This window comes from Marmota marmota, unplaced genomic scaffold (genome assembly GCF_001458135.2).
Source record: "Marmota marmota marmota unplaced genomic scaffold, marMar, whole genome shotgun sequence".
Lineage (NCBI taxonomy): Eukaryota > Metazoa > Chordata > Mammalia > Rodentia > Sciuridae > Marmota > Marmota marmota.
Window position 1 is genome coordinate 4,978,066 of NW_026000170.1, and position 25,068 is coordinate 5,003,133.

The window sequence follows — 25,068 nt, forward strand, 5'->3', positions numbered from 1 at the left end:
TTCCATCTTCTGTATTTCCTTGAAACAGGTAGCTAGATGTTAGTCAGGGATTCTTAAATGTCTTTCGTATCGGGACACATTTATACGTGTAAAATTTATTGAGGATCCTGAAAACTTATCACTCATCTGAGTCATTGATAGTACTAGATGTTACAACAGGAATTTTAAAAAATGTTTACCAACTCCTTTTGATAATTTTTGAAGACACTTCAACACAATACACATATGTAAATAGCCAGTTTATCTGTCAGCTTGTTTTTCATGTAAAGAAGACATTAGAGGAAAACAATGAATAATACCTCATTGTAACAATGCTTTTCCTCAATACAATCACTGAACTTCAGTATGCAGATTCCCGTTTGGTTACACAGAATAGTAAAGATGTGTGTTCAAGGACTGAACTTCACTAATATTAACCATATCCATTGTTTCCTCAAGTTCAAGTGCATGTTTAAGTGAAAGTTTCTTTTCTTAGCTTCTTCCAAGTGCATGGCTATAAGGACACAGGTTAATGACTCTACCTTCATTAAAACTGAAGCACCAGGACATTTAATCACCATTTCTTTGGCTCTGTCATTGAAAATGTCAACACAGTAGAAACAATAAACAGCATCATATTCTAATAATGAAAATGAAGACTACAAAACCCTCTGAAAGAGCTTTGAAAACCCCTGAGCATGTGATCAAAATCTGAGGATGCTACTCCAAGAACAAACTGCCAGCCCACAATTACAGTGAACCAGGAGAGCTTCCCAGTCCTACCACACAGAGGCAGCAGGAAGGAAAGTCCATTCAGCTACTGTTCCTGAGAGCCTTGCTGGACAATTTACCTACAAGATTAACTACAGATTTGCCGCAGTCTGGCTGGGCACAAAATCACGAGCCACTCAAGCAGGAACAAACTTTATTTTTTGAAACTGCCGCCAATGCCCTGTAAGTTCCCGGGAAGATTGCCGATCTATGCACGCGTCCCGTTCTCTCGGATCCCTGGAACCCAAAAGGAAGTTCCTCCTCCGGAATTCCCTCCTACCGCACTTCCCCAACCAATGGGAACTCTCCAGGAGTCCCGTAGCAGGCCAAGGTGGACAGCAGGAGTCCAATATCCATATGAATTCAGATCTTAACATAATCATATCATCTCAATGGCTTGCTGGCATCACCTTTCAACCAAAAATGCCATGCATCATATGACTTGGCTATGGCTCTTACAACAGATTCTAAGCCATTACTTCTTACCTGGGTTTAAATTCTTTCTTTGCCTTCAGCAACTTCATGCTCACCAATACTTCCAATTGTTAACCCTAACCCACCCAATTCATACTTATTAATCTGTATTATATATTACTAGATACACAGGTATAAAGAAATGTGCATATATGCCCACAAGAACTACTTCTTGCTGGTTGATCTAAAAGGTACTGCTGATATTCATTTTCCTTCAACATCCAAGGCCATAACATTTGCAACACTGTGTAACAGCATAATCTGTACCACAGGGTTGCATTCATTCTCTTGAGTTTCTCAGAATGGGATATCTGGGAGAGGGTGGAGAAAGTTCAAACTTCACCTGCCCTGGAGATAGAGCTGGCCTGCTAACTGGAAGCAGGTAACAGCTGTGCTGATTCCCAAGCTTTGCCAGGAAGATTTTCCTCCCCCTGATGGGAATCTCTTGAATCCATGCCAAGCCCTACCATGAGCACTGCCTGCACACACATTTCACCCCCTCCTTTCAATGCCCCTCCCTCAGATCCTCTTATAAAAGTCCAGCCTTCCCTGCCCTGACAAAGCATTCCAGTTTCCTGCAAGACAGGTAAGTGGGAGCCTAAAGGAGCTGAGGCTGAGCCCTGCAGGGGTTTGACCTCACACATCACTAGAGGGTGGAGGGGGTCCCAGTCCTCAGAGAACATAGGAGTTCAGAGACTAAGCAAAGGCTGTCCAGGGAGCTCTCAGGAAGACCAGAGAATACAGATTTCCCAGTTCATGCCAGGTCCATGGAAGGGCATGGATAGCACTCAGATGAACACATCTGGACAGGATTAGACCAAAAAAAGGCAAGACACAGTGGGGTCTCTGCATGTCTTCTGCCTGAGCACATTTCCTACAGTGAGCTGATTGTCTCCTCACTCACAGACATGATGCTGACTCCCATGGCCCTGCCCAGCATGTCCTGGATGCTGCTTTCCTGCCTCATGCTCCTGTCTCAGGTGCAAGGTAAGATTTCTCTGCCTCTAGCCCAGGGATTTCTGTGAGCATTGAGATCCAGGAAGAGGAAGGCTCCTTTATGGGGGAAGGTGAGGTGTGCCCACACTCTGGGAAATTGCCTGCTGTCCCTCCATCACCCTCCCTTGCATCAGTTAACAGTGGTGGGAGGCCAGAGTATGCATCCTCAATGGAATGAGGTGGCTCCCTGCTTTGTCAGAAATTTCTAATTTATGTGAGTGGGTTAAAGAGGGAAAGTGGGAAAGGGCCGTAATGCAGTGTAAGGAACAATGAAAGATTAGAAAACCCAGTGTGGGAACTGTCAGCTCAGGCTGGGAGGAGTCATGGACTATTGAGTAAGGGGAAAGGGTAAAATGAGAGGTGGTGCTGCCCAACATGGCTGGGCCTTGTGAGAATGCAGATTCCTGAAAGCATGAGCAGAGCTGAGAGGTGGTGAGGATTGTGGTTTCCCTCCCAGAAGGAGACCTCATAGACGTTCCCTACGTTACCCTCCCCACCCCAATCTCCATTCTTCATTTGATCCCATCCCTCTGTATCTCCCTCTACCCAGGTGAAGACACTCAGGAGGAACAGGCCTCTCCACGCATCAGCTGTCCCAAAGGCTCCAAGGCCTATGCCTCCTACTGCTATGCCTTGTTTACCACACCAAAATCCTGGATAGATGCAGATGTGAGTGCTGAATGGGTGACAGGGGAAAGGCCACATGTATCCCAGGGGCAGGATCTCCAACTTCCACAGTTCCTGGGACGAGAATGAACACCCTTGCCAATGCTATTTATCCCACCAAACTCTTCCCTGTTTTTCTCTAGCGAGATCTCAGGCTCCCTCTTATTTTCTTGCTTCCCAACCATGCAGTTGGCCTGCCAGAAGCGGTCTGAAGGACACCTTGCGTCTGTGCTCAGTGGGGCTGAAGCCTCCTTTGTGTCCTCCTTGGTCAAGAGCGTTGCGAACAGCTACTCATATGTCTGGATTGGGCTCCATGATCCCACGCTTGTGAGTTCAATACTCTTTTTGGTTACATCTCAAGTGGCTATTGTCACCCAGGCCTTCTCTCTATGCCTGCCCAGGAGGAACCTGAGGGGACTTAGAGCTCAGATTCTGGGTGATATTTCGAGCAAAGGGAAATCCTTGAGGCCATGTTAAGAACTAAGTTATGTGGGGTTCCCTAGATAATCCGATGATGTTCATGTGCCCCTTGTCAGCTTTTATACTATGCTCTTGTGAGGCTTTGGAAATTTTCAGGGAGTCTGAGCATACTATTCTAAGGGATCACTACCTGAAGGTAAGAGACATAATAGATATTATCTTTGAGTTTCAGAATCTATTCACAAAAATGTCACCAATTGCGTTAAGCTATTTCCTCACTGATTTTGAGTGGTTCCAAAGTTCTTGGGATAATTGTCTAGGATTTCCCTGTAGGAATGAGAAATTTGGTGGGAAACATTCCTTTAGAGCCTTCTGTGTATCCTGTGGAGAAGGCCAAACTCCATGAAGCTGTGAGGGGAATCAGAAGTTCCAGCTAGGGGGTCATGCAAGCAGAGCTCTAATCTCTACCCTTCCCCCCAACACACACACATACCTACCTGGTTCCATCCTGTGCTCTGTAGGGACAAGAACCCAATGGTGCTGGATGGGAGTGGAGCAGCACTGATGTGCTGAATTATGCAAACTGGGAGAGGAATCCTTCCATTGCTTCAGACCGTGGTTATTGTGGGGGCGTGTCACGAAGCTCAGGTAAGCATCACAGAAGCCACTTCTGCCCAGTCTTTCCCTATTCTTTCTTCATCCCTGGGCCTGACCTTCAAGGAATCTTTCTGAGATAGGAAATCAAAAGTCAATTTGTCTTCTACCTGAGATGCTGCTTCATTGGGTCCACAAAAATCCACCGGTCTCAGTCATATTGCATCTTCTGTCTCTCCAGGATTTCTGAGGTGGAGAGACTACAACTGTAATATAGAGTTACCCTATGTCTGCAAGTTCAAGGGCTAGGGAACGTGGGAAGTCATCCAGCTGGATTTGTGCATAGTTCCATCATTCATAAGAGTCCCAGGTGAAGATCCACCCAAGAAAGGATTCTGTGGACACCCTGACACCTGATCACCTCATTCTGAGCTCCCCTCTTCTGTTGTCTCCCTCCCTCATTTCAGGCTGTTGTATATTTGTTCTGGTCTCTGGTTTCAGAGAGCAATAATAAAAATTTTAATTTAAAATTATAACTTTTATGTTCTACTCTTATAGTTTATGTTCTAAATGTGGCAGTTAATGGAGAAAGATAATCATAGTGATTTTTTTTTTTTTAGAAAAGACTCTATTGTACCTTGTCTACTAGATAAATACTTTTGATCCAAATATAAAATATGTTGTAAGTAAAGGGATGGAGAAAGATATACTCTAAAAAAAAGTGGAGTAAGCCTGTTAACATTAGGCAAATAGATTTCAGGAAAAGGAACATTATCAAAAATCAAGAGAATCCTAACAAAATGGTAAAAAGGTTCAATTTCTTAAGGTTGCGTAATGATGTTTAACATGTAAAGCACTTAACTATGGAATTTCAAATGTGTAAATCAATAATGTATAGAACCACAATGAACAATAGAAAAATATAGTATTATACAGAGGCTTTTTGAATAATTATGGGGTCCTCCCCGATTAATGTCCTTTAAATTGATAATACAAGTTAAAGATGTCTTTATTACATCTAACTTAACAAACATCAGTTGTTTGCTCTCATGATCTTGTGGTTGACTGGGAGCTAGAACTCACTGCTGCTGCCCAGGATTGTGAGAGCCGTGTACAATATACCTAGCACTAGCGCAGCTATAATGCAAAATAGAAGATAAAGTTTCTAAAGAATGAGCATTACATGTGCACCATTACAATGTCAAAGACATGAGTTGAACTATTGCACTGTGGGGACAATCTGTACTTAAAAACTTTAACATCTCTCTGTTTCGTCATTGATGGATCAGGCAGGTACAAAACTGATCTGAATAGCACTATCAATCAACTGAATCTAGTTGACATTTAGAGAGTACTCTGTCCAAAAGTATAATACACATTGTTCTCAAACTCAAATGGAACATTCACCAATATAGGCCATATTCTGAGGCATGAAACATTGGAACAAATTTAAAAGAGAAAAAAAATCATATAAAGTATTTTGTCAAATCACAATAGAATTAATCTAAAAGTAAATGTATTAGGAGATCCCAAAATATTTAGAGGTTAAGCAACATACTTCTAAATTTCACAAAGAGAAACAAAATCAAAAGAACTTACAAAGTTCGAATAAAATGAAAATAAAATACAACTTATTAACACTTATGGTATATTGTGAAAGCATCGCTTAGAGAGAAAGAGAGAGCAATTGATGAATATATCTGAAAAAACTAAAAGATCTAAAATCAGTAATCCAAGCTTACTCTTTAGGAAACTATGAAAAGAAAAGCAATGTTTGGGTAAAGCAAGCAGAAGAGACATAACAGCAGAGTGAAATCAAGGAAATTGAAAAAAGTAATTAAAAAAAACTGATTAAGGGATTGAACTCAGGGGCACTTGACCACTGAACCACACTGCCAGCCCTATTTTGTATTTTATTTAGAGACAGGGTCTCACTGAGTTGTTTAGCATCTGCTTTTGCTAAGGCTGGTTTTGAACTCCGGGTGCTCCTGCCTCAGCCTCCTGAGTCGCTGGGATTACAGGCTTGTACCACCATGCCCAACAAAAACTGATTCTTTTAAACTATTGATGGAATTTATGAATCTCTAGTCAGGCTAACCAGGAAAAAAGAAGAGAATGCAAATTATTAATATCAGAAAGGAAAAAGAGATTTCAGTAGAATAAAAAAAAAATCCTCTCCCAGAAGAAGTCCGTGTCCTACTTCTCAAATTTTGTGAATATTCCATTATCTTATATGGTGAAACAGACTTTGCATATGTGATTAAACTAAGAATTTTAAAATGGGGATCCTGGATAAATTAATGTAAGTACAGGCCCTTATGAGAAGGTGCAAGCACACTCTCTTCTCCTCCTAGATCAACACTATCCCACTGAACCACCAATAATGTAATACCTTCCAGTCAGTCCAGACCTCTTCTTCTCTTGGCACAGTTGATAAAAATGTCCCACTCCCAAGAAATACATAACGTCTTCTTCTTTTTTTTTTTTTGTCACTAGAAACTACTTTCTCACAATTCTTGGGGAAGAAGACAGTAATGGCCCATTTTGTATAGCAGTCCCTGATGCCTACAATTTGTATGAGACTCTTTGTATTGTATACAATATCTGAATTATCCATAAGCTCCATTCGCATAGTCTACACTCCCATCCGGGTGCTGACATCACAAAGCTGCCTTGCCTGAGGTGGATATAAGCTTCTTTTAGGCTAGCTTATTTAATGGTATCTGGCTATGACAATGACATGCATGCTAACTCACCTAAGCCAAAGAAGTGTTGGACGAACAGGGATTATTTCAATTCACCTAAGACTGAGGCACACAGCTGAATCTCATGAGGAACTAGTAAAAGAAAGAACAAAGTCAGGAAGGGACATTACTCTTTCTTTCCTTTTGTATTGTCCCCTTCTTCTCAGGAACTGGTTTATATTTTCACTTTCAGCTACTAGATTTACTTGCCTTTGTGGAATACACACAGTGATCCAACATAGCTAGTCATTTTTCCAGCTTTTCACTCCAGGAATTCAAAACCTACACTATATGCTTAGTGAACAAATTCTGTTTCAAAAGAATATCCTGCTGATCCAGCTACAGATGGGTGTTCAGCTCAATTCAATCCACTGGGGCTGGAAATTTTAGTCACATGGTATTAGTATAGATGTTATCTCTACCTCTTAAATAGGATCTGTGTGAGATCTGGTTCTTAAAGTAGGGGAACAAGAAGGACCCTCAAGAGATGTTTTCTGCAGAGAAAAAGACGATTTCCTGGGTCTGCCTCTCATGCTGACCTTACCTTTTTTTCTGTCCTAGATTTCCTTCTGTGGATACTGACATATTGTTTCAGGTATTCTATTTGCTCCTGATGAATGTCCTCCACATTTCTAGGAGTTATCCAGCTGGAGGCTGTGCTTCTGTCCTTGTCATATTTACCCATCCCATGTCCATCTTTAGAATCATGTATTTAATCTGCTATGATTTAGATTTCTGCCAGTTGTGGTCTGTGAGTCAATGAATTGGATATAACCTCTTCCCAACTTAGGTCAGCAGATCTGAGGATCCTGGGCCTCTGGTAGTTCCCTCTATCACTGACTTTCCTCTTCATTTGGAATACATGAAACAAACCACCTGATAGCAGTCACAAGCCCCAGAATCATCTGGTTCGGTTAGTTGAAACAAAGGATCCAATTCCCCAATATTTCTGAATGTAAGTTTATAATGCACCCTTTGAACTTTTAACAGCTCTTGCTTCTTTGTCTTTCATATCCTACCATCCAACCACATTTGTCCATTCTTCCTAAGTAGTTTTTTTTTTATTTTTTATTTTTGTAGTTAAAGATGAACAGTGTGCCTTTATTTTATTTGTTTACTTTTATGTGGTGCTGAGGATCGAACCCAGGGTCTTACACATGCTAGGCAAGTGCTCTGCCACTGAGCTACAGCCCCAGTCCCTCTTCCTAAGTAGTTTTTAAAGCACACCTCTAAGAAGCCATTGTCCATCAACTGCATAAATTTGTGTCATAATCTATCTTGCATTTAGATTTATTTGTTAATTCCCTTCTCATATCTCAAGAATCCCCTATAATTTCATTTCTTGGAATAATCTTTCTTTCTTTTTCTTTCTTCTTGTTTTTTAATTTTGTTTTTTAGTACTAGGGATTGAATTCACCGGCACTGAGCTCTATCCCCAGCCCTTCTGATTTTTTTGTTTTTGAGACACAGTCTAAGTCGCTAAGATTGACCTTAAACTTTCAATCCTCTTGTCTCAGCCTTCTGAGTAATTGGGAATACAGGCATGTACCACTGTCCCAGACAGAATAATAATTTCTTCAACTACTCATAGGTTTGTTTATTTTGCTGCATATGCATGTTTTGGAAATGGTCCATCTCTGGTTAAAATTGGGACACACTAAGTTATGAAAAGTGATTCTTTCTCACAAGCCTTTACCAAGTCATTATATGCAAATGTGTTATGAAAATAAAAGAAAGTCACAGGGCTTTGCAGATCATCAGGCATTTGGTCACAAGTGGATTTTTTGTGTGTGTGCATTTGTGTGTCCCTATCTGGGAAAAGTACCTGCTCATAGAACACAAAGTTAATTAATTTTAATAGTAGTCTAAATCATTGTTTTCAAACTACTATTTACTTGTAGTGGAAATTGTTTTGTGTAAAAATTTTATTGTAATTACAAGTGTATGTGCAAATCGTGTTAACATAAAAATATCTTTCATATTTTGAATAGCGGTCAAACTTTGGAACACACTGGTCTAAAGTGCAAGGCTTTTAGAGAAACTTCAGTTAGATTTTAAAAACCACCACTAGAGGGAGGGTTGGACCTGCACAGAGTATAGTCCTGGGGAAAGGAGAACTTGAGCTGAAGACTTCCACAGAGGAACAGAGGGGATTCGAAAATAAATTTTAGGAAAATAAGGATATTTATTTTGCTCCTAAACCCTCTAAGATTAAATGTCTGCTATAGAACATCCCAAGAAACTGAAGAAACAAATATTGCAAATGAAAATGCATAGTGTGTAAATAACAGAGGGGTCAGAACTCTATAATTGATCTGTGGCTCCAGCTTTCTAGAGAGTCAGGAGTGTATGAAGCAGAAAGTGATTTGCAAGAATAAGTGAAATCACCTAGAACTCGACGACTCCTTATACTTACAGAAACTGAATTATGTGAATACCTAGAGAAACTCGTGTCTTTGTGTCCCTCCTCTTGGCTACTCTGAGGGAAAACACTTCCTATGTACTGAGGGATGCTCGTTGGTGGGGTTCATGGTGAGAAGTAGTGCCACAGCTCTGTTATAAAGGCAAAGGTGGCAGATTTCTTCTACTCCTAGCTTTCTAGAGGCCAGGGCACTGGGAATGATTGCAGCATGATCATAGGATGCCCACCCAGGGAATGGCACAAAGAATGTGCAAATAAGGGCCCAAGGATTTTAATTTACATCAATCTTCATGATCAAATTGCTCTAACTACATGATTTTGCCTGGAATTTTTATTGCCACCTTTTCTGGTTCTTTCTTATTTTCTAACCTGGTTCCCCAGCCTCCCAATGAATCTCCAATATTGTGAAGGGCCTTTAGATTTGCTTGCCTAGTCCATAGCATTATCAAGATATATGTGAGATGCAATAAGCTGCGAAATGTCAGGTAATTCTCTTCCCTTGCAGGTAGGATAAACTTAGTGACTTGCTTCTCCCAACAGTAAATGACAAAAGATAGGATGCCATGTTCATGATTAAATGATCACTAAAGACTGGGACTTCTCTTTTACCTGCACTCCTTTCTTCCTTGCTGACTCTTTCTTGTCCTCTTATAGTTACTGGCTCTGAGGAAAAAAATGTATTGTGAACACAGGAAGAGAAATTTGGAGAAGCTCATGGGCAAAGAGAAAAGGGAAGCATCCAATCAGAAAATAGGAACAGAGGATCTCATCAAGCAATCCATGAGAAAATGAATTCTTCTAATAACCATGTTGTGATTAAAATCAAATCTTTCTCCTGTCAAACCTTCAAATGAGACTACAACACATAACAACAGCTATTCACAGCCTCAACTAAAATCCTGACACTTAGAATTCAGCTAAACTATGCCTGAATTTCTGATGAAAGAAACTATGAAATAGTGTTTACTCTTAAGCCACTACATTTTGGGATAATTTGTTATACAACAAAAGGAAACTACCATAGTATAGTAAAAGAACAAGCAAGAGTTTACCTTTGAATAAACTGTTCTTTTTCTAGGAAAAGCACCAAATTGGATGTATTAACTATGCAAATAAAAGCAAATAGTTATTGTCAGACTTGAATTCAAATGTTTTAAATTGGAACTTAGTGCTCTGGTCATACAAACTGCTTTAGCAAATATTTGCCTCTGGACTTTGTTTTACTTTTCAACAGAGAAATATATATATATATATATATATATATATATATATATATATATATATATATATATGTAGTTTTGGCCATCCTATGCCTGTTCTTATTTCTTGACCATATATAAAGGTTCGTGGCAGGGGGAGTAAGGAAGAAAGAGAGTTTTTGTCTGAGATATTTGTTCAAGAATGTCAAGCTAGAGCTGGAGATATAGTTCAGTGGGAGATGCTTGCACGTCATAATGTGAGGTTCTCAATTCAATCCCCAGCACTGCAAAAAGAAAAAAAAATAGTCAAAGACTAATCCTTACTTTAAGCTAGAAGTGAAAAAAAAAAAAAAAAAACACTAGCTAGGAGCTCACCAAATAAAGTCCAAATCAGGAAATGGATCATGGGTTCATTTAAGAAAGAAAAATGCTCAAATAAACCATGATCTGGTACATTATTCTCCAATGAGTTTCCTTAGGAGGGGCATGAGGGGCATGACATCCATTGTCAACAGTCCTAGATTAGGGCTAAATGTACACACTGGAAATAAGTAGTCAGGAACAGATCTTAGGGGCAAAGATTTTTCTTCTTTTCAAGCCTTCTACTGTTTGACCTTAAATCCTGAGAAAGAAGGGCATGCTCTAGACCTTGCTTTTTTACATTCAAGGAACTCCTTAGAAATACAGAACTTCCAACCAAATGAATTATAATGTGCATTTTAACAATATGCCCTCTTGTTGTAAATGCAAATGAAAGTTTGAGATGCACTGCTCTAGAGTTCAAACATATTTCAGAAAGACAAACTGGCCTGACTCACGACCTGTGAACTGGAACTGGAGAAAGACAAACTCATTTGATAGTTAAAAATTGATGCAACAGTCCAGCAGCAGAAACAAGGAGGCTTTGCTTCATCAACATGTCAACTCAGTACCATGCTTGATTCCTGCTGGTGGCATCCTTGGTCTGTTCTCTGTCTCTGTTTGGCTTCAGTGACCAGATTTTTCTAGGTTTTTGCAGCCCATTCCATTGTGAGCCTATAGGTTCCACTGCATCTCTACCAGAATTTGCCATATCATGTCTCTGAATCTGGGCAAGTGTTGGATTATTTTGGTCTTTGAGCCTTACTCTAGCCCACTTCCCTACTGCATTCCCATAAAAGAGCTCATGGAATATCTTGATCTTCCTTTCCTTTATATCTCTCTAATACCTATTTGCAGGATAGCACTAGGTAGGGTGGTAGAGGGTGATGGGCATGTACAGGAAGGACTGGGCATGGCATATGGTACTGAGATGATGATTATAAGCAAACTCACTCACAGAAGTCATAAGATTTCACTGAAGTACATAATAGCTCACCATTAAAACAACAAGAAGTGACAAAGCATATGCTGTGACTTACAAAAACTGCTAATTAAACAAAATATGCACATGCCATCAGCTTACTAAATGTGGTGTGCCACCACTTAGATTCCTGGCACCCACAACACCCTTCTACCCCCATCTACCGACATAATGTGAGCTCTGCAAAACTGCCAGCTCTCCCTTCAGTAAAGTGCAGGAAGGCTCACCAAGAAAGAGAAGTGGGAGATCTTTGCAGGAGATCCCAGACACTCTCTGGATCTTGGTACGAAGTGAGAACAGCTGGTGGCAGACTCCTGCCAGCTTCAAGCTCATAGCTACCGACACCATCAGTCTTCAAATAAACTGTCCTTTGAGGGAGAAGAAGCAATAATTGGAAATGTTTCAAAGTGAGACTGGATGTTTATTCTTCCTGAGATCCGAAAGCATCCACATTCAACTGCCAAGTTCCTAAGGTATTTGGAAACCTACAGATTCTCTCAGGTAGAAAACTAGTTTCTGTATGAAGCAGAAGCCATTGAGCACTTTGTTCTCGTATTTTGAGAATGTTTCCAGGGTTTTAATGACATTCTTCTCTTTCCTTCACTCTGCCCCTCCCACTCTAAAACCCTTCAGTTTATACTATTTTTTTTTTCCGGAATAAAAAAAAAATGCCTCATAAGGAGTTCAGGCTCCAAAGGAATTGGAGAGTGGGTCAGGATTATCATCATGGAAAACCTTAAAATAATTCCAATCAATTCAGGGGACTCAGAACACTGGGATGGAAAGGCCGTGCTCTAACCCATCCTGTAGGAAAACACCAAGATTCTAAGTTACTCTGTTTATAGGATGACCCTCTAGATTCCTGTCTCCAGATGACCTTCCAAACAACAGTTCTCAATCACTGTCAGAGAAGATAAGTCTGTGACATTGAAACAGTCCCTTCCAGAGGGTCCCAGAATTCTACAGGAACATTGGTCCAGCTCCCCCTAAAACCCAAGTTTTGCCTTTCAGGCCTAAATTGTATAAAATTGCAGAAGAGAAAAACGCCCTGTAATATTGATTCATCCTTCCTTTGGGATTTTTGTGACTGCATTACTATTCCTAAAGTAAGCCACTGGAGTAATTATTCACCAAGAATTGCCTTAAAGTCGTACCTATAGACAGGAAACAGCTGGCGATGAGTGCTGCCTCAACTGTAGTCCAATTTATTTTTGGAATGCATTACCTTAGGCTTTGATCCATAAATATATGAAAAGGGATCCTTTGGCTATTACTCCAAAAGAGATACTCCTCTTTCCCAAATAATAAGAGCCAACATTTATTAAATGTTGAACAAGTGCCAGTTTATGCAGTCTGTACATGTAATAACTTATTTAATCATCAAACCAAACTTATGAAGCAAGCATGATTACATTCCCAATTTTTCACATGATGGAGCACAAAAGACATCACAATTGAGTATCTTAGCAAAGATTACCCATACAGTGGTCTTGAATCTGACTTCAGATTATAGGATGAAGGAAGGAAGGACTCAAAATCTCCTTCAGGCTTCTTTCTTCATTAAGCAGTCCTTAATAAATAGTTAAATTGTTTAGAAAGAGGGATCTATTTATAATGAGATATTTGTGATTATTTTTCTAAACACTGCAAATTTTAAACGCAGATAACAAACATTGCTTATTCTGATTAGTAAGTTCAGATGAGCTTTTAAAATTAATATGATGCTATGGTTTAGATGTGGTGTCCCCAAAAGCTCATGTGTGAGACAAACCACAAGATGGTTTGGAGGAGAAATGATTGGATTATAGCCTTAACCTAAAGAAATGTTAAAGACTTTGCCCAGAGACAATAGAAAAGATAGCTTGAGGGTACCTCAGTAGCTGGCAAGACCACATCCATCTCAGGCTCAAGGGAGTAAAAGTGAAAATTCTCTTGAGACCAGTGGGGAATCCTTCTTGCAAAAGGGGGTCTAGGAAGCTTTTGAATGCTCAGAAACTCAGAGGCTGCTGCAGCCAGGCTCCCTGGAGGCTTGTCCACTGCTCAAGATGGAAGCAGACTTTGACTTCAACCACTTGGTGCTGATTCTGCAGGAATGCAGGATTCTGAAGTTAGGGGATCATGGAGGCTTCCAACAAGATTTCAAAGGAAGGCCTTGGAGCCCGGTAAAATGCAGCAGGGTCAGAGTCTCCTGTGGGCATTTCCTGAGAAATCTAAATGTGGTGACTTGAGAAAGAAGCCAAAACTGCAGTGGAGACCCCCAAGATTAACAAATGTCAGTAACATAGAACATTGCCCTAGGAAAGCTGCAGGAATTGAGCAGAGACAAGCCAACAGAAAAGCCACTTGGGCTGCAACCAACATGGCCGTGGGGGTGGAGTTACACAAGCCATTTGAAGAGAACATCAGGGAACATGTCCCCCGGAGGCTGGATGTGGAACTACAGGAATTGTTTGCTCATCTATATTTTCAGTCTTACTTTGGTCCTATACCTTCTTTCTATGCCTCTAATTTTGTGAACGAAAATGTTTACTCTGTACCATTATATATTGGATACTTGTAAATTGCTTTTAATTTTACAGGAGCTCACAATGTGAGATTGGCTTGAGCCTCAGAGAAGACTTTGCACTTGAACTTTGAGCAATTTCCAAACTGTTAAGACTATGGGACTCTTGGGAATAAAATAAATGTATTTTGAATTGTCAGAAGAGTGTGAGCTTTTGAAGGCCAAGGATGGAATGTTATGATTTACATATGGTGTCTGCAGAAGTTCATGTGTGAGGGCTGCGATGTAGTTCAGTGGCAAAGCGTCTGCCTTGCATTCACAAAGCCCTGGGTTCGACCCCCAGTTCCAAAAAAGATAAAAAAAAAAAAGAACCCCACCAAAAAAAAAAAAAAAGATTAAAAAAAAAAAGTTCATGTGTGAAATAATGCAAGAAGGTTTAGGTTATAGCCTTAACGTAATCAGTGAATCAATCCCTGATGGGATTAACTAGATGGTAACTGGAGACAGGTGGGGTGTGGCTTGAGGAAGTGATTCACTGGGGACCTGGCTATAGGGTACACATGTTGTGTCTGGAGAGTGGAGTCTTTCTTTGCTTTCTGATCATCATGTGGGCTGCTTCCCTCAGCCACACTCTTCTGCCATGATGTCCTGCCTCACCTTGAGCCCCAAGGACTGAAGCCAACCTCTTAAGGACTTGAAACCATGAGCCCCTAAATAAACTTTTCCTCATCTACAATTATGCTGCTCAGGTCTTTCAGTCATGGCAGCAAAACAGCTGACTAAAACATATGATTTTTTATTCACTTATTAAGATGGTTATATTTTCTTAAAACCTTGTAACCAGAGAAAGATGTCTTTGTTCCCCATAAATAAGAGATCAAGTTGTAATTTTTAGAGCTACTAAAGTATGCAGTGAGTCGTCCAGGAACCATGACAGCTGTATCTTCCAAAACGAACAATTTCCTTAACAAATTAAAAGAAAAATATTTAGTTTTATAATTTTTTATAACTATGAGAGATTTTGCTTTACTTGAAGACTTCAAGAATGCAATGAATTTTCAGATACAAAAGATCTACTAGCTTAAAATCTACTAGCTAGCACAATATAAAAGAGATTTAAAACGAATAATAATTGACATCATTCTCTCATAAAAAATCTTTATTGCCCCAATATCAGCATAAACATTAAGATAGTTATCATTATTGCTTACCTATATGACTGGCCAAATTCCACATACATGGTAATACAATTAGGGACTTTTACTGGCAGCAGTTTGGATTGCAAACTGATACCTTTTTCAGGAAAGCCATTTTTCTCACCTTTCAATATTTATCTCATTGAATGTTCAAGGTCCTATCCTCTGACCTAGTTTTATAGTGTTCCCAGAAGTTCATCTAAGGACTTCCCTTTCTATGCCTTCTGGAGGACTTATGAGAGATGTAAAACAGGCTCCTGAACATCTAGTGTTAGTTGTCCTCAGGTTGGACAATTTCTTGATAATTCTCCAATAAGGCTTACGAAGTTTCAAATATATAGCTGATGTTTGGTCATACTGGCCATCTTCCACTAGCTATTCCCTGCTTTCAAGCCTGGTGATGGAGATTTTGGGACTTAATGCAGAAAATTCATCTCCCTCTTGTTTTAATCCATGGCAAGCAAGTGAAAAATAGCCTGTCTTCAAAAATTACATTGGAGAGAAAAGGAGCTGAAGAACTACCAGTTGAATGAAGGTCTTCCTACTTGTGCTTGTGCTATATGGATGTAAGGACACCTACTTATAACTTAGCCTTTCTGTTTCAAAGGCAAGCTCTAGTTGACTTAATACATTTATCTCATGCTCTGTGTTCTAGGCACTATTCCAAGTTCCTTACAAATAAGAGCCCATTTAATCCTTATGACAACCTGATAATATAGGTGCTATTGGAACCATATTTAACAAATGAGGAAACAGAAGAACAGAAAAGGACTAAGTAATTTATTCAAGATCAAATAGCTAAACAGTTTTGCTTCAATGTCATTTGATTATCAAAAAAAAAACAAACAAACAAACAAACACGTAGCTGACTTCCTTTTACTTAGTTATCTCTGTATTCAACCCATTCAGTTCTCTGGGGCTTGGCTGATTTCAGTAAATAGTGACCCATCAGTCCCAGCCATGGTCACAGATCCCACAAGAAGAGTATAAAAGTCAATAAGCACTTAATCTTTAGCCTGCAATTTTTGTCTGCAAACACAAATATGCATGTATGTATCAGGAGAAGGATGAATTGTTCTTTTTTCATCTTAGCATGGATATGAGCAAGGCTATGGTCACAAATACATGGAGTCAGATTCCTTCAAATTATAATGGAGTCTTGAGAGGACAAACACAAGGTTAGGAACCCCACATTTCCTGTCCTATATCTCAGCACATGTCCATGGGAATTAAGAATGCAAAAACATTCAGAAAAGTACAAGCTATTCCAGAAAACAGTCCAAGATCTCTCCCTCCTCTAAATCTTTCTTCCTTGAATAATCAGAAACATGTAGTCTATAGTCACTAATTATTTAATTTATTTAGAGTTTAGAGTCTCCAGAAGAGTTATAATTCCTCAACTCCAGAAACAGAACTATTTTCATCTAGGTCCCTCTTCTGCAAGGAAAGCCTTCCTTGCATTTGAATTCCAAGAGGAAGGCACAGGTAGAAGTGTAGAGGTCCTATAAAGGCATTTAACATATGTTGAGAGCCACAGCCGAAGGGGCCCCAGCAAACTTCCAGCTGCCGGCTGATGATTGGCTCACAGCGGCCCCAGCAACATCTAGCTGATTGGCTCCTCTGCGGTGATGCTCATTGGGCTGTTTCCCTACCCTTTCAGACCACGGAGCTGCTCATTGGGGGACTTTTTTGGCTCCGCCCACGTGACCCAGCCAATCGGCCTCAAGAGCAGGAGGATTGTGGGAGGCAGAGAGAGGCTTGTGTTGGAGAGAGAGGCTTGTGGGAAGCCGGTGGTGGCAGTTGGGGCTCTGAGGGTTTTTCCTGAGAGGCTGTTTTGTTTGGCGTGTGTGGTTCTAAAAATAAAGTTAGTTTCTTTTGACAAGTGGCTCCTGATTGTGCCCAGCCAGACTGCGGCATTTGGTGGCTCGCACGGGGAGCGACTGAGGGTAAGTGAACTGCTCGCCCCTGAGGGCAGGGCAAGAGGATGGGTAGCCATTTTAAGATTCTTCTTTTGTTATTTTGTTTCACTTTTGTTTTAAGTTGCCTGTCCCTGGAGATGTGTAAGATGGAAGAAAAACCGCTCACATCTGAGGAACAGATAGGGAGAAAGGACGGATGGACATTTCAGGAGGCTATTATAATGATTTTGTGTTGTTCCAATTTTGTTTCACTCTGTTTCAGTTTTGTTAGGCGTTATCTTGTTGGGTTGTATTATAGTAGAAATACGGGATCAGAAATTAGTAAAAAACAAACTGAAAGAGTGTTAAGTAAATTGTTAGAGGAAGGAGGCATCTCAGTAAAATCAAGAACAATCAGGGCATACGTTGATACAATACAAAAATGTAGCCCATGGCTTTTTAAGGAGGAGTTGTTAAATATATCACAATGGAACCATCATGGTGAAGATTTAAAAAGAATAGAAAAGAAAAGCCCAGGGACTCTGCCAGTTGGCACATTGCCATTGTGGACGTTCATATCTTGTTTGCTTAGTCCAAAGCCTTCAGTTCAGACAATGGTAGAGGAAGAAGAAGACATAATGATTCAAGTAAAAGAGAAGGTCTCTCAAGTTAGTCAGACAGAGGAAAAGATTCAAGTAAAAGAGAAGGCCTCTCAAGCTAGTCAGACAGAGAAAGAAAGTGTAAAACAGAAAAAGCCATCAGGGGGAAAGTTACAACAGGAGACTGCTACTAACACCTTTCTATCACCAGAGGACGTAAGTGTCCAACTAACAAGGCCACCTCCATATGCTGGGAGGTCCCCAACCCCCGCAGTTGATAGTTGGGATCCTGAGACAAGATCTCAAATATTAACATGCCCTGTATTTGAGGCAGGAGGGCAGCGATTTTACCAAGTTTTAAATTTCAAAACAGTGAAGCAGCTAAAAGAGGCTGTAACAACCTATGGTCCTCAAGCACCCTTCACTGTAAGCATGGTCGAATCCATTAACAACTTGAACATGACGCCAGCAGATTGGGCTAATATGTGTAAAGCTGTGCTAAATGGAGGACAATACCTGTTATGGAAGGTTGCCAATGAGGAATTTTGCAAGGAGACGGCTAGGCGAAATGCAGCAGCTGGTTATCCTCAGAGAAATCTAGATATGTTGTTAGGAAAGGGACCTTATGAGGATCAGCAGCAACAAATTGCATATGATCCTGGTGTATACGCACAAATTGCTGCAGATGCAATTAAGGCATGGAAGACTTTACAAGGACATGGAGGTTTACAAGTTCAATTATCTAAGGTAATACAAGGAGCTAATGAACCTTATGCTGAATTTGTAGATAGGCTTATTCAAACAGCTACCAGAGTTTTTGGGAATACAGAACAAGCAATGCCATTACTAAAACACCTGGCTTATGAGCAAGCGAATCGTTGGTGCAGAGATATCATTAGACCATGGAAACATGAAGATTTAAACACATATATTAAATTATGTAGAGACATTAATGAACAAGAGCAAGTCGTGGCAGCTGCAGTAAAACAGGCTTTAGATGCCAGAGACATTAATGAACAAGGGCAAATTGTGGCAGCTGCAGTAAAACAGGCTTTAGATGCCAGGCCAAGAACATGCTACAATTGTGAACAAACAGGACATTTTAAAAGGAATTGCCCCATTGGAGGAGGGTTTAACAAAACTAGGTATCAAAGGAGTAGAATACCAGGTATTTGCCCACGATGCCGTAGAGGGAGACATTGGGCTAATGAATGCCGTTCTCAAACCACCATAGAGGGTACTCCATTATCAAAAAACGAACAAGGACCAGGTGTTTATCCACGATATCGTGGAGAAAGGCATCGGGCTCCATTGCCAAAAAATGGACAGGGGGGCCCAATGCTCCGGGGCCCAAAACCACAAATATACGGAGCACTGGAGGAACCCAGCAACCCCATCAGGGTAGTGCCCAGGACACATTGTCCATCAGATCCCTCATCAGACAAACCAGAGGGAGCGCAGGGTTGGACATCTGCGCCTCCGCCAGAGCAGTACTAACTCCAGAGATGGGAGTTCAAATCATTCCCACAGGGGTGAAAGGACCTCTTCCCAAAGGAACAGTAGGCTTATTATTGGGACGCAGCTCTTCTACTCTAAAAGGACTTATGATAAGTCCTGGGGTAATTGATCCCGATTATGAAGGTGAAATAAAAATTATAGCCAGTTCTCCAAAGGGTATATCAGTAATTTCACCAGGAGATAGAATAGCACAGTTACTAATAATACCCAGCCTACATGATAAATTTTCCAGTCGTACTGTAGAAAGAGGTTCCAAGGGATTAGGCTCCACAGGTGTAGATTGGGCTATGCTTTCTTTAAATTTAGATTCTCGCCCCATGCTAAAACTAAATATTCAAGGACATGAATTTAATGGGCTACTGGATACAGGTGCAGACCTTAGCATCATCTCTCGTCAAGAATGGCCAAAACATTGGCCATTACAACAAGCCACTCAAACGCTTCGAGGCCTAGGAGTGGCGACTAATCCCCATAGAAGTGCAATGGTATTAGATTGGAAGGATCCTGAAGGATGTGAAGGAACTATACAGCCATATGTATTGGATCATCTTCCCGTAAATTTATGGGGACGAGATGTCCTAGATCAATTAGGTTTGACATTAACAAATAACATCAACCAAAATGCACCCACTATTATGACTAGACAAGGTTTTAGGAAAGGAAAAAGATTAGAAAAACAAGAACAAGGTATAGCAGCACCAATACAAATAGATCAAGGAACAGACAGACATGGGTTGGATTTTCAGAAAGGGCCACTGAGACAATAAAAATTACTTGGAAATCAGAAAGACCAGTATGGGTTCCTCAGTGGCCCCTGACTAAAGAAAAGATACAAGCAGCCCATGACCTGGTCAAACAACAATTAGCAGAAGGACATATACAACCTTCTGTATCTCCCCATAATACTCCCATTTTTGTCATCAAAAAGAAATCTGGTAAATGGAGATTATTGCAAGATTTAAGAGCCATTAATAATGAGATGGTTATTATGGGACCTGCTCAATCAGGGATTCCTCAATTGTCTGCTTTGCCAAAAACCTGGTATGTTTTAGTTATAGATATTAAAGATTGTTTTTTTTCAATTCCAATTCATCCTGAGGATAGTCCACGTTTTGCATTTACTATCCCTGCACTGAATCATGAAGGTCCTGATCAGAGATATGAATGGAAAGTACTCCCTCAAGGGATGGCTAACAGCCCAACTATGTGTCAAATTTATGTTAACAAAGTAATCCAGCCACTTAGAAATCAAAATCCTGAACTACAAATATTTCACTATATGGATGATGTATTATTAGCACACAAAGATAAAAACACATTGCTAGAATGTTATGCCACACTTACAAACTTATTAAAAAATTATAATCTAGAGATAGCAATAGATAAAGTACAATTAAATTTTCCAATTAATTATTTAGGAGTTCTATTATCCTCAACCATGGTCCGTCCACCAAAAATTCAAATACGAGTAGATCAACTCAAATCACTTAATGACTTTCAAAAGTTATTAGGAGACATAAATTGGATAAGGCCTTATTTAGGTATACCAACAGGAGAGTTGGGACCTTTATTTGATATCCTAAAAGGTCCATCAGATCCAAATTCACCCCGAATGTTAACGCCTGAAGCAAGAAAGGCATTAAAAATCATTGAAACATATATGGAAAATATGCATTTGGATAGAATTGATATAAGTTTGCCTTTATTATTTATTGTACTACCAACAAAAAATATTCCTACAGGAGTATTTTGGCAAGAAGGTCCATTATTATGGATACATTTATCTTATTCTCCTAACACTATTCTTACTAGGTATCCTGAGGCTGTAGGACAATTAATACTCAAAGGAATAAAAGCAGCAAAGGGAGTGTTTGGAATTTCTCCCAATAAAATTATTACTCCATATACTATGAATCAAATTGATGAGTTAGCTAATGAGTTAAATACTTGGGCAATAATCATGTGCAAATCTAATGTTTCATTTGATAACCACTTACCATCTAATCCTTTATTGTCTTTTTGGTCATTGCATCCTGTAATTTTTCCAAAAATGACAAGAAAAACACCTATCATGAATGCTCCAAATATATTCACTGATGGGTCAAATAATGGTACAGCAGCAGTAGTTACCCCTGATCAAACTTTTACATTTTTAGTACCCAAACAATCAGCTCAAAAGGTAGAGCTTAATGCAGTTTTACAAGCTTTTGTGATGTTTAAAGATTCTGTATTTAATTTATTTTCTGATAGTCAGTATGTAGTTAATGCTATAGTATCTCTTGAAGATGCTGGTAGGATTTCCCCTTCTTCTACTGTTTTCTCTTTGCTTTCCACTATACAAAGTCTAATCTGGGACAGAAAAGATCCATTCTTTATAGGACATATCAGGGCACATACAGGATTGCCTGGAGCCCTTAGTTTGGGCAATGATTTAGCAGATAAAACTACACATGACATACATATTTTCTCTACACTAGAAGAAGCTATAAATTTTCATAAAAAGTTCCATGTCAATGCTAATACTTTACAAAAGCGTTTTAAAATAACTAAGGAACAAGCTAGACAAATAATAAAACAATGTCAAAATTGTGTGACCTTTTTACCACAAGTTAATCTTGGAGTCAATCCTAGAGGATTGATACCTAACCATATTTGGCAGATGGACGTCACACACTTGCCAGAATTTGGAAAATTAAAATATTTGCATGTTACAGTTGATACTTCTTCTGGATTTTTGATGGGCTCCCTTCATGCCGGAGAAAAAACTAAAGATGTTATAGCTCATTGCTTACAAAATTTTGCCACTGTGGGTGTTCCAAAACAGTTAAAAACAGATAATGCCCCTGGTTATACTTCTACCTCTTTTAAACAATTTTGCTCAACATTTGGCATTACTCATATAACAGGAATCCCATACAATCCACAGGGACAAGGCATAGTTGAAAGAGCTCATCAAACTATTAAAATGTACTTATTAAAGCAAAAAGAAGGAATTGGGAAGGGGTATATATTCCCCAAAGATAAACTTAAAATAACCCTTTTTACTCTAAACTTTTTAAATTTGGATTCATCAGGACTTAGTGCTGCGGAAAGGCATATGTGTCCAAAAAATGTACATAAGCCCAAGGTACTTTGGAAGGATATTCTAACAGGACAATGGAAAGGTCCTGACCCAGTAATTGTCTGGAGTCGGGGGTCTGTTTGTGTGTTTCCACAGGGAGAACAGCAGCCGATTTGGATTCCAGAGAGATTAACCAAGGTCCTGACCCAGTGATTGTCTGGAGTCGGGGGTCTGTTTATGTGTTTCCACAGGGAGAACAGCAGCCGATTTGGATTCCAGAAAGATTAACTAAAGCGATTTCTACAGACCAAAAAGAAGATGATTTGGCTCAAATCCATAACAACTGATATCCAAAACTCCAGTTTGGCTATTCTTACATCTGCAACAGAACCAGGATGCTTTTTTCAATATCTATTTTATTATTGCCCTTTGCCATATCATGAAGTTCTATTTTGTTTTTTGAGCTCATACAGACCTAGGTTAATGTTTTGCTGATCAGTTCTATTTTTTGACTATAGAGTTTTTAAACATTGCAATGGAGATTTCACCTGTAAAAAGTTATAAGGCCTTTACTATAATGTTATGTGTTGTATGTATTATATTATGTGTGCACACTTGTGTTTTGTGTTATATGTTTGAATGTATGTATGTCCATATATCATATATGATGAGCGCTCATGATAAAATGGATCCAAATATTTTTTTTTAATTCACGTGATTTAAATGGTTTAATTTAATTGGGTAAACAGCTGTTAAAGATTGTTTTAATATGTGAACACAAAAGAAGGTTAACAGATCTGTTTGTTTACTTTCACCTTTCCTTTTCATTATATTTAATAATTCTCTTAAAGATAATGTAAATTGTTAAGAAAATTGTTTTCTTTTAGTGCCTTCTGTAATGTTACATAATTTTTTCTTTAGCCATTATTGCCAGAATTCCTATCTTCATCCCAGTGCTGGTGAAGTCAAAGATAAAACCAATCTACAGCTTCTACAATAGCCATCACTGAACTGCTTGCAGAACTTGCCTGGACACATTGTGAGCTCACCTGTATGCATTGTGAACTATCTGTTGGTGCAGCGACTTGTGGTAGTGTTGGGGTATTTTTGCTGATGATGTCATCGGTGGTACAATTTTTCCAAAAGGAGCCGTCAATTGGCTTGGTGTATCTTCCTCCCTTCTGCTTGTCATGATCGTCCAGCTAAAATTTGGGGGCCAACAGAGGTGAGGCAAAGAACCTCACCCCCACCCCCCGCTGGTACAAAGACCTCTCCACAGGTGTGGCTGTATACTGGACCGGTAGTCAGTGATGGGTAAGATCCATTTGCAATGGTACCAACCTAACGGGTAAGGACCATATGTACTATTGGACAACCTAAGGCAGGCACGGTCCCTAAGCCACATGCTTGTTGTTTAAACAGAGAGGGGGAGATGTTGAGAGCCACAGCCGAAGGGGCCCCTGCAAACTTCCAGCTGCCAGCAAACTTCCAGCTGCCGGCTGATGATTGGCTCACAGCGGCCCCAGCAACATCTAGCTGATTGGCTCCTCTGCGGTGATGCTCATTGGGCTGTTTCCCTACCCTTTCAGACCACGGAGCTGCTCATTGGGGGACTTTTTTGGCTCCGCCCACATGACCCAGCCAATCGGCCTCAAGAGCAGGAGGATTGTGGGAGGTGGAGAGAGGCTTGTGTTGGGGAGAGAGGCTTGTGGGAAGCCGGTGGTGGCAGTTGGGGCTCTGAGGGTTTTTCCTGAGAGGCTGTTTTGTTTGGCGTGTGTGGTTCTAAAAATAAAGTTAGTTTCTTTTGACAAGTGGCTCCTGATTGTGCCCAGCCAGACTGTGGCAGACATAAACAAATCCTGGCATCAGGAATAACCTTTTCCTGATACACCCTGGGTGTGGTCACAGATGAGGTCTCCTTCTCACAAATTAGTAGGCAAATTGTACAAGTCAAAGACAGATTTGCCCTTCCCCAGCAACCAGGTGTTCAGTTCCTATTACCCTGGCCAACACAAACATGAACAGAGACCCTCCAGAAATCACCATGAATTATGAGAGAGGGAAGGGAGCAGAAGGTCGGGCCAAGACTGTGTGATCCTGAGGCAGGACAATCTGAGGGACCCAGGGATAGGAGAGGCATCAGGACAAAATGCAGAGCATCTCTGCTTGAGGCAGTGGGAAAAGGGAGAAGCAGACCTGCCTGGTCTCCAACATCCTTCTTCATGGAAGCCTCTTACCCAGCCACGAATAACTCAGAGAAGAGACTGTGGAAAGAGAAATTCCTATGGAGAAAACTGAAGAGATGGGGACTCTCACACCTCAGCATTCCCAAATTAATAATTATTCATTTCATGCCACTTGAGAATTATTGTCGGATACACTAAGGAGTAAGATAAAGAGGAGAAGGAAGATGAGGGTAACTCCTCCGACTTAGCAAACTCTTTTGAAAGTTCTAACTTTCTGCTAAATATATGATATTGACAATTAAAGCTTAAACTATAACTTCCAATGTACTTGCACAATACTTTTAAATGCACTATTTTCTAGGCTACACTCTTAGTTATAACAAACACTTTAGTTGTAATTTTGATGTCCTGAAAAATATTTCCAATGTTAAATAACGTTAATTCTGTTTTGGTCTCCCAACTTAAAGTGTACATACTATATGCAAGAAAATTGAGACACA

At 40.0% G+C, this 25,068-nt stretch overlaps 1 protein-coding gene across 1 annotated transcript; it reads left to right on the plus strand.

The window, feature by feature from the left end:
- The first annotated feature begins 1,798 nt into the window (after nt 1-1,798).
- Nucleotides 1,799-4,433, plus strand: LOC107154201 (regenerating islet-derived protein 3-alpha-like). The gene is made up of 6 exons (XM_015499789.2): nt 1,799-1,810; nt 2,131-2,211; nt 2,771-2,889; nt 3,076-3,213; nt 3,828-3,954; nt 4,142-4,433. The coding sequence occupies exons 2-6, from the start codon at nt 2,133-2,135 to the stop codon at nt 4,207-4,209; spliced, it is 531 nt and encodes a 176-aa protein (XP_015355275.1). The 5' UTR covers nt 1,799-1,810; nt 2,131-2,132; the 3' UTR covers nt 4,210-4,433.
- The last annotated feature ends 20,635 nt before the right edge of the window (nt 4,434-25,068 follow it).